General features: G+C 41.8%; 1 protein-coding gene across 3 annotated transcripts in view; it reads left to right on the top strand.

Annotated features, from left to right (window-relative positions):
- The window catches only part of LOC139764697 (organic cation transporter protein-like), a 133,403-nt gene that overhangs the window by 51,617 nt on the left and 65,985 nt on the right, over positions 1 to 15,801 (top strand). For all 3 annotated transcript variants that reach the window (XM_071691584.1, XM_071691585.1, XM_071691583.1), the window contains exons 4-7: positions 165 to 273; positions 5,641 to 5,744; positions 6,798 to 6,952; positions 7,097 to 7,265. In XM_071691584.1, coding sequence (XP_071547685.1) covers positions 165 to 273; positions 5,641 to 5,744; positions 6,798 to 6,952; positions 7,097 to 7,265 — 537 coding nt within the window. The remainder of the gene's footprint in view (positions 1 to 164; positions 274 to 5,640; positions 5,745 to 6,797; positions 6,953 to 7,096; positions 7,266 to 15,801) is intronic.

The raw sequence follows: 15,801 nt of genomic DNA, 5'->3' as shown, positions 1-15,801 counted from the left end.
GTAAGAAGGGGAGTTTCTGTGGCCACTTCAAAGGACAAGGTGATACGTGTGTGGCCATCAGTGTGAGGCGTTGATCTACAAGCCACACTGTGTCCTACTTGTCATTTTAACGCAGTTTCTGAAGACAAAACAATGAACCATCGTTTTCCTTTTTTGTTCCTCAGCTCATCGTGTTCGTACTTGGTGAGGGTCGCTGGTGACAACCTGGAGGAGAGGCTTTGCACTCACTGGGACTTTGACAACTCCACCTACGGCAGCACTCTCACCTCTGAGGTAAATACTGTCTCATATATAAGTGAAGATCTCACCTCTGAGGTAAATACTGTCTCATATATAAGTGAAGATCTCACCTCTGAGGTAAATACTGTCTCATATATAAGTGAAGATCTCACCTCAGAGGTAAATACTGTCTCATATATAAGTGAAGATCTCACCTCAGAGGTAAATACTATCTCACACAAGTGATTATCTCACCTCAGAGGTAAATACTGTCTCATATATAAGTGAAGATCTCACCTTAGAGGTAAATACTATCTCATACATAAGTGAAGATCTCACCTCAGAGGTAAATACTATCTCACACATAAGTGATGATTAAACCCTTTAAACAAACGCACAATTTACAATATTTTCTTTGAAATAACAATAACATTCTTGCCAAGCTTTAAGGCAAACTGAGACAACAAATAGAAAAGGAATATAACTCAAAAAGAAAAACCAACGGTGACAATAGAGCTTTATGACAGTTAAATGTTAACTGCAGCAAAATACACTTCTTTAGGTCAAAATCCGCCACTGTCACTGATTAAACGCCATTGATATCTCTCAACTATATACATTCCTAAGTTCTTTCTCTTTGGGCATCTTCTCTTGAACGTTCTTTCTCCTAACCTACCTAACTAACCTAACCTAACCTACCCTAACCTAACCTTAACCTAACCAACCTTACCCTAACCTAAATCAACCTAACCTAACCTAACCTTAACTTTACCTCTGTATTTGAAGTCAAAGATCTCCATGATCCTTGTCCTTCATTTCCTCTGTCACAGAACTTTCCACGTTAATGACCGATATTATGTTAACTGAATTCTATTTCCCAGTCAGTGTTTCCATAGACATCCACAGGAATCTGCCAAAAACCGTGTAACAAATCTATGGTGGAAAATACCTCATTATCCCCAAATGATATTGTGAAAGTTCATATTATACAGGTAAAGGTAATCTAACTGGAATGGTTGTTTTATCTAAATATCAATAGTTTATCATATGCCTCCTAGTTCCATCTTCCTTTCGAGCTAAGATAAGTGGGGCATTCCAAAGAGAGATTAGGCTGAATTACCCGCTGTTGTACCACTAAGTTCATTCATTCACTCATCTGTTGTTGTCTTTAGGCATGAGGGAGTCTGTAGGCAGGAACATAGACTGGGAGTGTACCAGGTTTTAGGGGTAAAGACTGAGAGATATAAGAAGTTAATGCTAATGGTCCCCTCCAATGCGTTGACCAGTTTAGGGGTGTGTTGAGTCACATGATCTTCTGTCATAGGACGGTGAGGTTGTTTCCTCGAGGTATCCTTTCAAGAATAAACTATATCTTCTCTCTTGACCGCTCCAACTTCTCTGGAATATGGAAAAGTTGATTAGATACGTTCCCTTTGACAATAGAAGGTCCCGTGTCAGTCTACTTGCTAGGTAGAAGGATAGACTCCCAGCACTCGTCTCAGAGAGCGTCGGTTCTATCAAAATTTCTTTAATCTGCCTGAGTTTGGTTTCCCGTGCGGGGAGTTGTTACTGTCGTAAGCTTATGATAACTTAACATTATGTCATGAGGAAGAATTCCCTTCAGTGTCTCAAGATGATAAAAATACATCTGTCTTGAGTCTCTAGACACATTGATATCATTAGCATAAATTTGCTGGTGAGTTCTGCTGGAGTACGAATGACCTTGGCGAACGCGTTTTCTTACTGGTTGTGGAGGAGAAACTAAAGAAAGGTGTGTAGCGCTGGTACATTCCTAATGATTTAAATATGGGTCAGCACTGGTGTCTTACGCTTACGTTCCACCTTATGTTTTCGCATAGTAGCGAAACTCATCAGGACTTTCCCAAATTTTATCTGATCAACAACGCAGCACCGCAGTCTTATAGTTCTAACTGACACTCGTAATTCTAATGACACTTTCCTTGAAATCTTTATTGGTTGTCCCGACACTCCAGTTACACCAGAAGTTTGGGTGTATTCTGCGAGCTCCACCATCTCAAATCACCCGTTCAGTTCCGGTTCCGTTGCACTCTCGGTGGTGACAAAACTATCGTGGGTCATGAAGGACAGAGACATTGCTGGTTGTGTGTGTGTGTGTGTGTGTGTGTGTGCGTGTGTGTGTAGGCCATGATATCTAACGAACACAACAATAAGTAAGGATATTCTCATCATTTCAGGGCAGAGTGGTTGAAAGACCCAAATATGAAAAGTGGTCAAGAAAAGCAGAGTAGGGTGACACAAAATGTCTTTGCAAGTACTGCCATTATCTATTGTCTGCCAGACTCAGTGACACTGAAAGACACAACACAACAGCTGAACACAAGAAAGCTGAAGAGCCATTCACTACTCAAAGACAGAAGACAATTCCGTTTGAAAAAGTGTGTGATGACCCACGGAAGACGGAAGGAAATGTATCACTATTCATTGTAGAACAGTGTTCATTATGTGTTGTTGTTCAACTCTATGAGTTGTGCAAAGCACAGTAAAGGTGAAAGAATTTCAAGTAAAAAAGGTCGAAGTGAAGTGCAGTTGTGTACGATGTGATTGCCCAGCATTTTAACAGTGATTTGAAAAGTGATATAAACAAACAGAAACTATTGGGTAATGCTATCCGGTTCTCTTCTGAAAGGAGGAGTGAAAATCTTGAAGGTTTGTTGAATGTGGCAGATATAGGGTGTGCGAAGTGAGAGAATCAGGGAGAATGGTTTGGTAAACAGAAAAGAGGCACTGAAAGCTTTTCGGAAGATCAAAGCCGACAAGGCGGCGGGTTTTGATGGTATTGCAATGGAATTTATAAGAAAAGGGGGTGACTGTGCTGTTGATTGGCTGGTAAGGATAGTCAATGTATGTATGGATCAAGGCGAAGTGCCTGAGGATTGGCGGAATGCATGCATAGTGCCATTGTACAAAGGCAAAGGGGATAAAGGTGAGTGTTCAAATTACAGAGGCCTAAGTTTCTTAAGTATTCCATTGAAATTACATGGGAGGGCATTGGTTGAGAGGGTAAAAGCATGTATAGAGCATCATATTGGGGAAGAGCAGTGTGGTTTCAGAAATGGTACAGGATTTGTGGATCAGGTGTTTGTTTCGAAAAATGAATGTGAGAAATACTTAGAGAAACAGATGGATCTGGAGTAGGCATATGATAAGGTGGACAGGGACACTTTGTGGAAAGTTTTTACCAAGGATGTAAGGCATGTGTTATATATATATATATATATATATATATATATATATATATATATATATATATATATATATATCATACAAACCTCCAACAGCCAGGATCGAACCCGGGACCCCTGTGTCACAGGCGGGAATGCTACTGCTAGGCTATGGGCCTAGCTAATAGGAAATAACTATTCGAATACTATGTACTCGAATACCCCTTCGTCTCACATTGGTGAGCAACGGGGTCTACACCGGTTATTTTCCAAAAGGCGCACATAGCCAGCAGATAGCATTTTACCCAACCTAACTGTACAACGCGGAGGTATATGAATACGAACATAGTGCATAGAAACGCCTTTCCTCAAACATACTACCCATCTCTCCTTTTTTCTCATCTTGGTTACATCCACTGACATTTAGACACCCCAGTCTGAGCCTTCGAGGAGGATGAGCACTCCCCGCGTGACTACTTCTGTTTCCCCTTTTAGAAAGTTAAAACACAAGGAGGGGAGGTGATAAGAAGTAGTGGTGATGTGAGGAGATGGAGTGCGTATTTTGAAGGTTTGTTGCTTGTGTTTGATGATAGAGTGGCAGATATAGGGTGTTTTGGTCGAGGTGGTGTGCAAAGTGAGAGGGTTAGGGAAAATGATTTGTTAAACAAAGAAGAGGTAGTAAAAGCTTTGCAGAAGATGAAAGCCGGCAAGGCAGCAGGTTTGGATGGTATTGCAGTGGAACTGATAAAAAGGGGGTGACTGTGTTGTTGGGTGACCCGTTGGTAAGGTTATTTAATGTTTGTTTGACTCATGGTGAGGTGCCTGAAGATTGGCGGAATGCTTGTATAGTACCATTGTACAAAGGCAAAGAGGATAAAGGTGAATGCTCAAATTACAGAGGTATAAGTTTGTTGAGTATTCCTGGTAAATTATATGGGAGGGTATTGACTGAGAGGGTGAAGGCATGTATAGTGCATCAGATTGGGGAAGAGCAGTTTGGTTTCAGAAGTGGTAGAGGATGTGTGGATCAGGTGTTTGCTCTGAAGAATGTATGTAAGAAATCCTTAGAAAAGCAAATGGATTCGTAGGTAGCATTTATGGATCTGGAGAAGGCATATGATAGAGTTGATAGAGATGCTCTGTCGAAGGTATTAAGAATATAAGGTGTGGGAGGCAAGTTATTAGAAGCAGTGAAAAGTTTTAATCGAGGATGTGAGGCATGTGTACGAGTAGGAAGAGAGGAAAGTGATTGGTTCTCAGTGAATGTCGGTTTGCGGCAGGGGTGCGTGATGTCTCCATAGTTGTTTAATCTGTTTTTGGATCGAGTTGTTATGGAGATGAATGCAAGAGTTTTGGAGAGAGGGGCAAGTCTGTTATGGATGAGAGGGCTTGGGAAGTGTCACTTGTTGTTCGCTGATGATACAGCGCTGGTGGCTGATTCGGGTGAGAAGCTGCAGAAGCTGATAACTGAGTTTGGTAAAGTATGTGAAAGAAGAAAGCTGAGAGTAAATGTAAATAAGACCAAGGTTATTAGGTACAGTAGGGTTGAGGGACAAGTCAGTTGGGAAGTACGTTTGAATGGAGAAAACTGGAGGAAATGAAGTGTTTTAGATATCTGAGAGTGGATTTGGCAGCGGATGGAACCATGGAAGCGGAAGTGAGTCATAGGTGGGGGAGGGGGCGAAAGTTCTGGGAGCGTTGAAAAATGTTTGGAAGGTGAGAACGTTATCTCGGAAAGCAAAAATGGGTATGTTTGAAGGAATAGTGGTTCCGACCATGTTATATGGTTGCGAGGCGTGGGCTGTAAATAGAGTTGCGCGGAGGAGGGTGGATGTGTTGGATATGAGATGTTTGGGGACAGCATGTGGTGTGAGGTGGTTTCATCAAGTAAGTAATGAAAGGGTAAGAGAGATGTGTGGTCATAAAAAGAGTGTGGTTGAGAGAAGCAGAAGAGGGTGTTTTGAAATGGTTTGGTCATATGGAGAGAATGAGTGAGGAAAGATTGACAAAGAGGATATATGTGTTAGAGGTGGAGGGAACGAGGAGAAGTGGGAGACCAAATTGGAGGTGGAAAGATGGAGTGAAAAAGATTTTGAGTGAACGGGGCCTGAACATGCAGGAGGGTGAAAGGCGTGCAAGAAATAGAGTGAATTGGAGCGATGAGGTATACGAAATCATGCTAATAAAAATGTTGCTTATTTTTCCCATATCTTTTCAGTTCAATTTGGTGTGTGAAGGCAAGTTCCTAAGACCTTTGTTCAACAGTATATATCTCTTTGGCGACTTGTTTGGTTGTCCGACTAACGGCTGGCTCTCAGATAAGTAAGTATATGAATGTAATTTCTAGTATTTCATGATCACTGATAATGATGCCTTATGTGCTGTAACGGCACATTCAGTCCTTGTAGAAGATGGTGAAGGAATGAAATAGGATCCCTGACAGTGCCTGAAAGAACGGTCATAGTGACAGGATAGGATCCCACTTAAACTTGACTTGTAAACTGAAGTATAAAAACTTGAAGATATCAGGCCATTAGACATTAACTTGATCAGGAGTCTAAGGTACTCCATTAAAAGTAATACTACTACCGGATCTCCTGATGAGCCCAGGTACTAATACACCATTATCGTATTCTTCCCAATGAAGACTATGGCTGCTTATTCAAACTGCCTACGGATGCATCATCCCTTGCACAGATTCTCCATAAAGTGCACTTTATGTCATCTACATAATTCAGATAATTGTACCACTAATGATTGTTTCCATTTGCTATCAACAGGAAGAAGCAGCAATACACTATTACTCGTCTATGTATTCCTAGTCTTAGACTCAGAATGATATAGTTAGCCCAGTGTTGTTCCTCTATATCTCATATGTTCAGTAGGGGTCAGTTTCACCCGTGAAAATTTCACATTGCTAACTTTCTAAGTTACTTTCCACACATTCAGTTCCACCAATCCCTGAGAGTTCCAGGAAATATCTTTGATAAATTCTGAAATGATTGTATCATAAAAAAAGAAAAAGAATTATTGTATTGATGTAAAGTTACCAGTTTGAAAAAAATTTCAGTATCTGTAGATACGAGACACATGTTGCATATGCTGATCAAACATCGATATCATACTCTCAACAAAACATTTACCATAAACCAGATAAAATAACCTTGTTCTTTTGATATAAGATGCGATGAACAATTCAAAAGGAGAGGCATTGATTATTCTTGTTGCCTGATGATCAAACAGGAAGAGTTAAAAGAATTCACAGTTTTTTTTTTCCATGCAATGAAAAGAGAGGTAGATGTGTGTCTATGCGTCGCCCGCACTAGCCATGGTCATGCTGGACCAAGCCGTCTAATTGGCGTTTCCATAATACAGATACGGTCGCAAGACGATGCTCGCTATTGGCTTAGTGATGTACACACTTCTCAGCAACTGCCTCAGCTGGCTACACAACATGTCGGCTATTCTGGTGGTGCGGTTTTTCCAAGGCCTGGCGCAGCCCACAGCCATACATTCAGGCTACTCACTAGGTAATGCTCTTCCCTACAGAACCTTACTTACACTATACTTCCATCTGTCATTAGTGTATTGAATACAAAATAACCAAAAATGCTACAAGAGTTTTCATCATATTGTAACAATGTCAGATGTAGATATTACTTTCTTTGAACCAGCCATGGAGGTGTGTCAGCTCCGTCACAGGTATGTGGTGGGCACATTGATCTTCTTGCCCTGGGCTTTCAGTATAATGGTATCGGCGGGCATCGCCTACCTCATCAGGGACTGGCAATGGTACATGTTTATCGTGTCTCTGCCGTCGCTTGTCTTCCTCCCGGTGCTGTGGTGAGTAAGCCATCTCTGTGTCGGGGTTTATCTGTTGTTCTTGCACCTCTCTAGAAAAGATTAAAGTTTTGTCCTGAGTTAATGAATGATAAATAATCTTACGACAAAGCTTCCTCCACCTCCCCCCCCCCCAAGACACACACACACACACACACACACACACACACACACACACACACACACACACACACACACACTCTTTCTCAACATTAAGCTTTCAGACTGGTTTTCTGGTTTTCTAACAGGAGCCAAGGTGGCATCTTCTGCTGCTATTCTGTGGTAACAGTGGGTGATGCAACCACTGACCGAGAATGTACAGCCGCCTGTGTTTAAGACGTGATAATGATGGGACATTTGCTACTTACCCTTCCTCAGGCTCATATTGCTGTCTTTTTTCCCCTTGGGTTACTAATACTCAATGCTAACCCCACACATATTATTTTTAAACAACACTTGACAACGCATAGCTCACACAGATCTATATTTTCTTTTCCCACTTTCTTTTCCTGATTGGTCTTTCCAGCTTCATGACAGTAGTAATCCACCAGCGCTGATTAGAAGCAGCGCCGCAGGTCAGGTGGGGTTTGTTGGATCCCAGGGCCACTAAAGCGCTACCATGAGACGTGGATGTACCCGTCCTCCATACCTGCCGCTCCTCCACCTCGCTCTTTTTCGATCCATTATGACAACATTTGTGGCCCGAGTTACAACCTTCCTGTTGCTGATCACTGCAGGTTTACCTCCACCCACGTACTTATATATATATATATATATATATATATATATATATATATATATATATATATATATATATATATATATATATATATATATATATATATATATATATATATATATATATATATATATATATATATCTTTCTTTTTCTTTCAAACTATTCGCCATTTCCCGCATTAGCGAGGTAGCGTTAAGAACAGAGGACTGGGCCTTTGAGGGAATACCCTCACCTGTTTTTTTTTTTTTTTTTTTATACTTTGTCGCTGTTTTCCGCGTTTGCGAGGTAGCGCAAGGAAACACGAAAGAAATGGCCCAACCCCCCCCCCCCCCATACAAATGTATATACATACGTCCACACACGCAAATATACATACCTACACAGCTTTCCATGGTTTACCCCAGACGCTTCACATGCCCTGATTCAATCCACTGACAGCACGTCAACCCCGGTATACCACATCGCTCCAATTCACTCTATTCCTTGCCCTCCTTTCACCCTCCTGCATGTTCAGGCCCCGATCACACAAAATCTTTTTCACTCCATCTTTCCACCTCCAATTTGGTCTCCCACTTCTCCTCGTTCCCTCCACCTCCGACACATATATCCTCTTGGTCAATCTTTCCTCACTCATTCTCTCCATGTGCCCAAACCACTTCAAAACACCCTCTTCTGCTCTCTCAACCACGCTCTTTTTATTTCCACACATCTCTCTTACCCTTACGTTACTCACTCGATCAAACCACCTCACACCACACATTGTCCCTCAAACATCTCATTTCCAGCACATCCATCCTCCTGCGCACAACTCTATCCATAGCCCACGCCTCGCAACCATACAACATTGTTGGAACCACTATTCCTTCAAACATACCCATTTTTGCTTTCCGAGATAATGTTCTCGACTTCCACACATTCTTCAAGGCCCCCAGATTTTCGCCCCCTCCCCCACCCTATGATCCACTTCCGCTTCCATGGTTCCATCCGCTGACAGATCCACTCCCAGATATCTAAAACACTTCACTTCCTCCAGTTTTTCTCCATTCAAACTCACCTCCCAATTGACTTGACCCTCAACCCTACTGTACGTAATAACCTTGCTCTTATTCACATTTACTCTTAACTTTCTTCTTTCACACACTTTACCAAACTCAGTCACCAGTTTCTGCAGTTTCTCACATGAATCAGCCACCAGCGCTGTATCATCAGCGAACAACAACTGACTCACTTCCCAAGCTCTCTCATCCCCAACAGACTTCATACTTGCCCCTCTTTCCAAAACTCTTGCATTTCACCTCCCTAACAACCCCATCCATAAACAAATTAAACAACCATGGAGACATCACACACCCCTGCCGCAAACCTACATTCACTGAGAACCAATCACTTTCCTCTCTTCCTACACGTACACATGCCTTACATCCTCGATAAAAACTTTTCACTGCTTCTAACAACTTGCCTCCCACACCATATATTCTTAATACCTTCCACAGAGCATTTCTATCAACTCTATCATATGCCTTCTCCAGATCCATAAATGCTACATACAAATCCATTTGCTTTTCTAAGTATTTCTCACATACATTCTTCAAAGCAAACACCTGATCCACACATCCTCTACCACTTCTGAAACCACACTGCTCTTCCCAAATCTGATGCTCTGTACATGCCTTCACCCTCTCAATCAATACCCTCCCATATAATTTACCAGGAATACTCAACAAACTTATACCTCTGTAATTTGAGCACTCACTCTTATCTCCTTTGCCTTTGTACAATGGCACTATGCACGCATTCCGCCAATCCTCAGGCACCTCACCATGAGTCATACATACATTAAATAACCTTACCAACTAGTCAACAATACAGTCACCCCCTTTTTTACTAAATTCCACTGCAATACCATCCAAACCTGCTGCCTTGCCGGCTTTCATCTTCCGCAAAGCTTTCACTACCTCTTCTCTGTTTACCAAATCATTTTCCCTAACCCTCTCACTTTGCACACCACCTCGACCAAAACACCCTATATCTGCCACTCTATCATCAAACACATTCAACAAACCTTCAAAATACTCACTCCATCTCCTTCTCACATCACCACTACTTGTTTTCACCTCCCCATTTGCGCCCTTCACTGAAGTTCCCATTTGCTCCCTAGTCTTACTCACTTTATTTACCTCCTTCCAGAACATCTTTTTATTCTCCCTAAAATTTAATGATACTCTCTCACCCCAACTCTCATTTGCCCTTTTTTTCACCTCTTGCACCTTTCTCTTGACCTCCTGTCTCTTTCTTTTATACATCTCCCACTCAATTGCATTTTTCCCTGCAAAAATCGTCCGAATGCCTCTTTCTTCTCTTTCACTAATACTCTTACTTCTTCATCCCACCACTCACTACCCTTTCTAATCAACCCACCTCCCACTCTTCTCATGCCACAAGCATCTTTTGCGCAATCCATCACTGATTCCCTAAATACATCCCATTCCTCCCCCACTCCCCTTGCTTCCATTGTTCTCACCTTTTTCCATTCTGTACTCAGTCTCTCCTGGTACTTCCTCACACAGGTCTCCTTCTCAAGCTCACTTACTCTCACCACCCTCTTCACCCCAACATTCACTCTTCTTTTCTGAAAACCCATACAAATCTTCACCTTAGCCTCCACAAGATAATGATCAGACATCCCTCCAGTTGCACCTCTCAGCACATTAACATCCAAAAGTCTCTCTTTCGCACGCCTGTCAATTAACACGTAATCCAATAACGCTCTCTGGCCATCTCTCCTACTTACATAAGTATACTTATGCATATCTCGCTTTTTAAACCAGGTATTCCCAATCATCAGTCCTTTTTCAGCACATAAATCTACAAGCTCTTCACCATTTCCATTTACAACACTGAACACCCCATGTATACCAATTATTCCCTCAACTGCCACATTACTCACCTTTGCATTCAAATCACCCATCACTATAACCCGGTCTCGTGCATCAAAACCACTAACACACTCATTCAGCTGCTCCCAAAACACTTGCCTCTCTTGATCTTTCTTCTCATGCCCAGGTGCATATGCACTAATAATCACCCACCTCTCTCCATCAACTTTCAGTTTTACCCATATTAATCGAGAATTTACTTTCTTACACTCTATCACATACTCCACAACTCCTGTTTCAGGAGTATTGCTACTCCTTCCCTTGCTCTTGTCCTCTCACTTACCCCTGACTTTACTCCCCAGACATTCCGAAACCACTCTTTCCCTTTACCCTTGAGCTTCGTTTCACTCAGAGCCAAAACATCCAGGTTCCTTTCCTCAAACATACTACCTATCTCTCCTTTTTTCACATCTTGGTTACATCCACACACATTTAGGCACCCCACTCTGAGCCTTCGAGGAGGATGAGCACTCCCCGCGTGACTCCTTCTGTTTCCCATTTTAGAAAGTTAATACAAGGAGGGGAGGATTTCTGGCCCCCCGCTCCCGTCCCCTCTAGTCGCTTTCTACGACACGCGAGGAATACGTGGGAAGTATTCTTTCACCCCTATCCCCAGGGATAATATACATATATATATACATATACACATACACACACATACACATACATACGCACATATACACACACACACACACACATACATATATATACATATGAAAAATGTAAGAAACAATTTAGAAAACTGATACTTCTAGCTTGAAATGAATGAAAAAAATGAATGTCACATAATGGTTCAACCTCTGGCTATGGAAAAAAAGGAAATGTATAATTTATTTACACAAACGTCAATAGCAGTTCTCATCAATTTAACCACTGTATCAATAAGCTTCAATGTCTAAGCTACATTTTTTTTCCAATTTCACTATTTTCCTTCACATTTTCAATTGTGTCTGAAGGTTCTACTTCAAGAGTGATTGTTTTTCCAGTAAGGGTCTTCACATCTTGGGCACCAACTAATATATATATATATATATATATATATATATATATATATATATATATATATATATATATATATATATATATATATATATATATATTTTTTTTTTTTTTTTTTTGCCGCTGTCTCCCGCGTTTGCGAGGTAGCGCAAGGAAACAGACAAAAGAAATGGCCCAACCCACCCCCATACACATGTATATACATACGTCCACACACGCAAATATACATACCTACACAGCTTTCCATGGTTTACCCCAGACGCTTCACATGCCCTGATTCAATCCACTGACAGCACGTCAACCCCGGTATACCACATCGATCCAATTCACTCTATTCCTTGCCCTCCTTTCACCCTCCTGAATGTTCAGGCCCCGATCACACAAAATCTTTTTCACTCCATCTTTCCACCTCCAATTTGGTCTCCCACTTCTCCTCGTTCCCTCCACCTCCGACACATATATCCTCTTGGTCAATCTTTCCTCATTCATTCTCCCCATGTGCCCAAACCATTTCAAAACACCCTCTTCTGCTCTCTCAACCACGCTCTTTTTATTTCCACACATCTCTCTTACCCTTACGTTACTTACTCGATCAAACCACCTCACACCACACATTGTCCTCAAATATCTCATTTCCAGCACATCCATCCTCCTGCGCACAACTCTATCCATAGCCCACGCCTCGCAACCATACAACATTGTTGGAACCACTATTCCTTCAAACATACCCATTTTTGCTTTCCGAGATAATGTTCTCGACTTCCACACATTCTTCAAGGCTCCCAGGATTTTCGCCCCCTCCCCCACCCTATGATCCACTTCCGCTTCCATGGTTCCATCCGCTGCCAGATCCACTCCCAGATATCTAAAACACTTTACTTCCTCCAGTTTTTCTCCATTCAAACTTACCTCCCAATTGACTTGACCCTCAACCCTAGTGTACCTAATAACCTTGCTCTTATTCACATTTACTCTTAACTTTCTTCTTTCACACACTTTACCAAACTCAGTCACCAGCTTCTGCAGTTTCTCACATGAATCAGCCACCATCGCTGTATCATCAGCGAACAACAACTGACTCACTTCCCAAGCTCTCTCATCCCCAACAGACTTCATACTTGCCCCTCTTTCCAAAACTCTTGCATTCACCTCCCTAACAACCCCATCCATAAACAAATTAAACAACCATGGAGACATCACACACCCCTGCCGCAAACCTACATTTACTGAGAACCAACCAATCATGTTTACCAAATGGCGTCCTAGCTTCGTCTCCTCGATGTATATCAACTGACTGTTATATTTCTCTCTTGTATCTCCCCTGATGATGTGATTATTACACGAAAGTGCACTTGGGAACTTTTCGTGTTTCATTTTCCATGTGGACTCATAGGAATATCTTGATCACGCGCAAAATTGTGATCATCCCCAATATATATATATATATATATATATATATATATATATATATATATATATATATATATATATAAATAGAGGATGTGTGGATCAGGTGTTTGCTTTGAAGAATGTATGTGAGAAGTACTTAGAAAAGCAAATGGATTTGTATGTAGCATTTATGGATCTGGAGGAGGCATATGATAGAGTTGATAGAGATGCTCTGTGGAAGGTATTAAGAATATATGGTGTGGGAGGCAAGTTCTTAGAAGCAGTGAAAAGTTTTTATCGAGGATGTAAGGCATGTGTACGTGTAGGAAGAGAGGAAAGTGATTGGTTCTCAGTGGATGTAGGTTTGCGGCAGGGGTGTGTGATGTCTCCATGGTTGTTTAATTTGTTTATGGATGGGGTTGTTGGGGAGGTGAATGCAAGAGTTTTGGAAAGAGGGGCAAGTATGAAGTCTGTTGTGGAAGAGAGAGCTTGGGAAGTGAGTCAGTTGTTGTTCGCTGATGATACAGCGCTGGTGGCTGATTCATGTGAGAAACTGCAGAAGCTGGTGACTGAGTTTGGTAAAGTGTGTGAAAGAAGAAAGTTAAGAGTAAATGTGAATAAGAGCAAGGTTATTAGGTACACTAGGGTTGAGGGTCAAGTCAACTGGGAGGTAAGTTTGAATGGAGAAAAACTGGAGAAAGTAAAGTGTTTTAGATATCTGGGAGTGGATCTGGCAGCGGATGGAACCATGGAAGCGGAAGTGGATCATAGGGTGGGGGAGGGGGCGAAAATCCTGGGAGCCTTGAAAAATGTGTGGAAGTCGAGAACATTATCTCGGAAAGCAAAAATGGGTATGTTTGAAGGAATAGTGGTTCCAACAATGTTGTATGGTTGCGAGGCGTGGGCTATGGATAGAGTTGTGCGCAGGAGGATGGATGTGCTGGAAATGAGATGTTTGAGGACAATGTGTGGTGTGAGGTGGTTTGATCGAGTAAGTAACGTAAGGGTAAGAGAGATGTGTGGAAATAAAAAGAGCGTGGTTGATAGAGCTGAAGAGGGTGTTTTGAAATGGTTTGGGCACATGGGGAGAATGAATGAGGAAAGATTGACCAAGAGGATATATGTGTTGGAGGTGGAGGGAACGAGAAGTGGGAGACCAAATTGGAGGTGGAAAGATGGAGTGAAAAAGATTTTGTGTGATCGGGGCCTGAACATGCAGGAGGGTGAAAGGAGGGCAAGGAATAGAGTGAATTGGATCGATGTGGTATATCGGGGTTGACGTGCTATCAGTGGATTGAATCAGGGCATGTGAAGCGTCTGGGGTAAACCATGGAAAGCTGTGTAGGTATGTATATTTGCGTGTGTGGACGTAAGTATATACATGTGTATGGGGGTGGGTTGGGCCATTTCTTTCGTCTGTTTCCTTGTGCTACCTCGCAAACGCGGGAGACAGCGACAAAGCAAAAAAAAGAAAAATATACATATATATATTTCTTTTTTTCTTTCAAACTATTCGCCATTTCCCGCATTAGCCAGGTAGCATTAAGAACAGAGGACTGGGCCTTTGTGGAATATCCTCACCTGGCCCCCCTCTGTTTCTTCTTTTGGAAAATTAAAAAAAAAACGAGAGGGGAGGATTTCCAGCCTCTCGCTCCCTCCCCTTTTAGTCGCCTTCTACGACACGCAGGGAATACGTGGGAAGTATTCTTAATAACCTATCCCCAGGGATAATATATATATATATATATATATATATATATATATATATATATATATATATATATATATATATATATATATATATGCATATATATATATATATTTTTTTCTTTTCTTTTTCGCTGTCTCCCGCGTTTGCGAGGTAGCGCAAGGAAACAGACGAAAGAAATGGCCCAACCCACCCCCATACACATGTATATACATACGTCCACTCACGCAAATATACATACCTACACAGCTTTCCATGATTTACCCCAGACGCTTCACATGCCCTGATTCAATCCACTGACAGCACGTCAACCCCGGTATACCACATCGCTCCAATTCACTCTATTCCTTGCCCTCCTTTCACCCTCCTGCATGTTCAGGCCCCGATCACACAAAATCTTTTTCACTCCATCTTTCCACCTCCAATTTGGTCTCCCTCTTCTCCTCGTTCGCTCCACCTCCGACACATATATCCTCTTGGTCAATCTTTCCTCACTCATTCTCTCCATGTGCCCAAACCATTTCAAACACCCTCTTCTGCTCTCTCAACCACGCTCTTTTTATTTCCACACATCTCTCTTACCCTTACGTTACTTACTCGATCAAACCACCTCACACCACACATTGTCCTCAAACATCTCATTTCCAGCACATCCATCCTCCTGCGCACCACTCTGTCCATAGCCCATGCCTCGCAACCATACAACATTGTTGGAACCACTATTCCTTCAAACATAACCATTTTTGCTTTCCGAGATAATGTTCTCG

The sequence above is a fragment of the Panulirus ornatus genome, chromosome 50 (assembly GCF_036320965.1).
Source record: "Panulirus ornatus isolate Po-2019 chromosome 50, ASM3632096v1, whole genome shotgun sequence".
NCBI lineage: Eukaryota > Metazoa > Arthropoda > Malacostraca > Decapoda > Palinuridae > Panulirus > Panulirus ornatus.
This window is presented reverse-complemented; position numbering and strand designations above follow the sequence as displayed.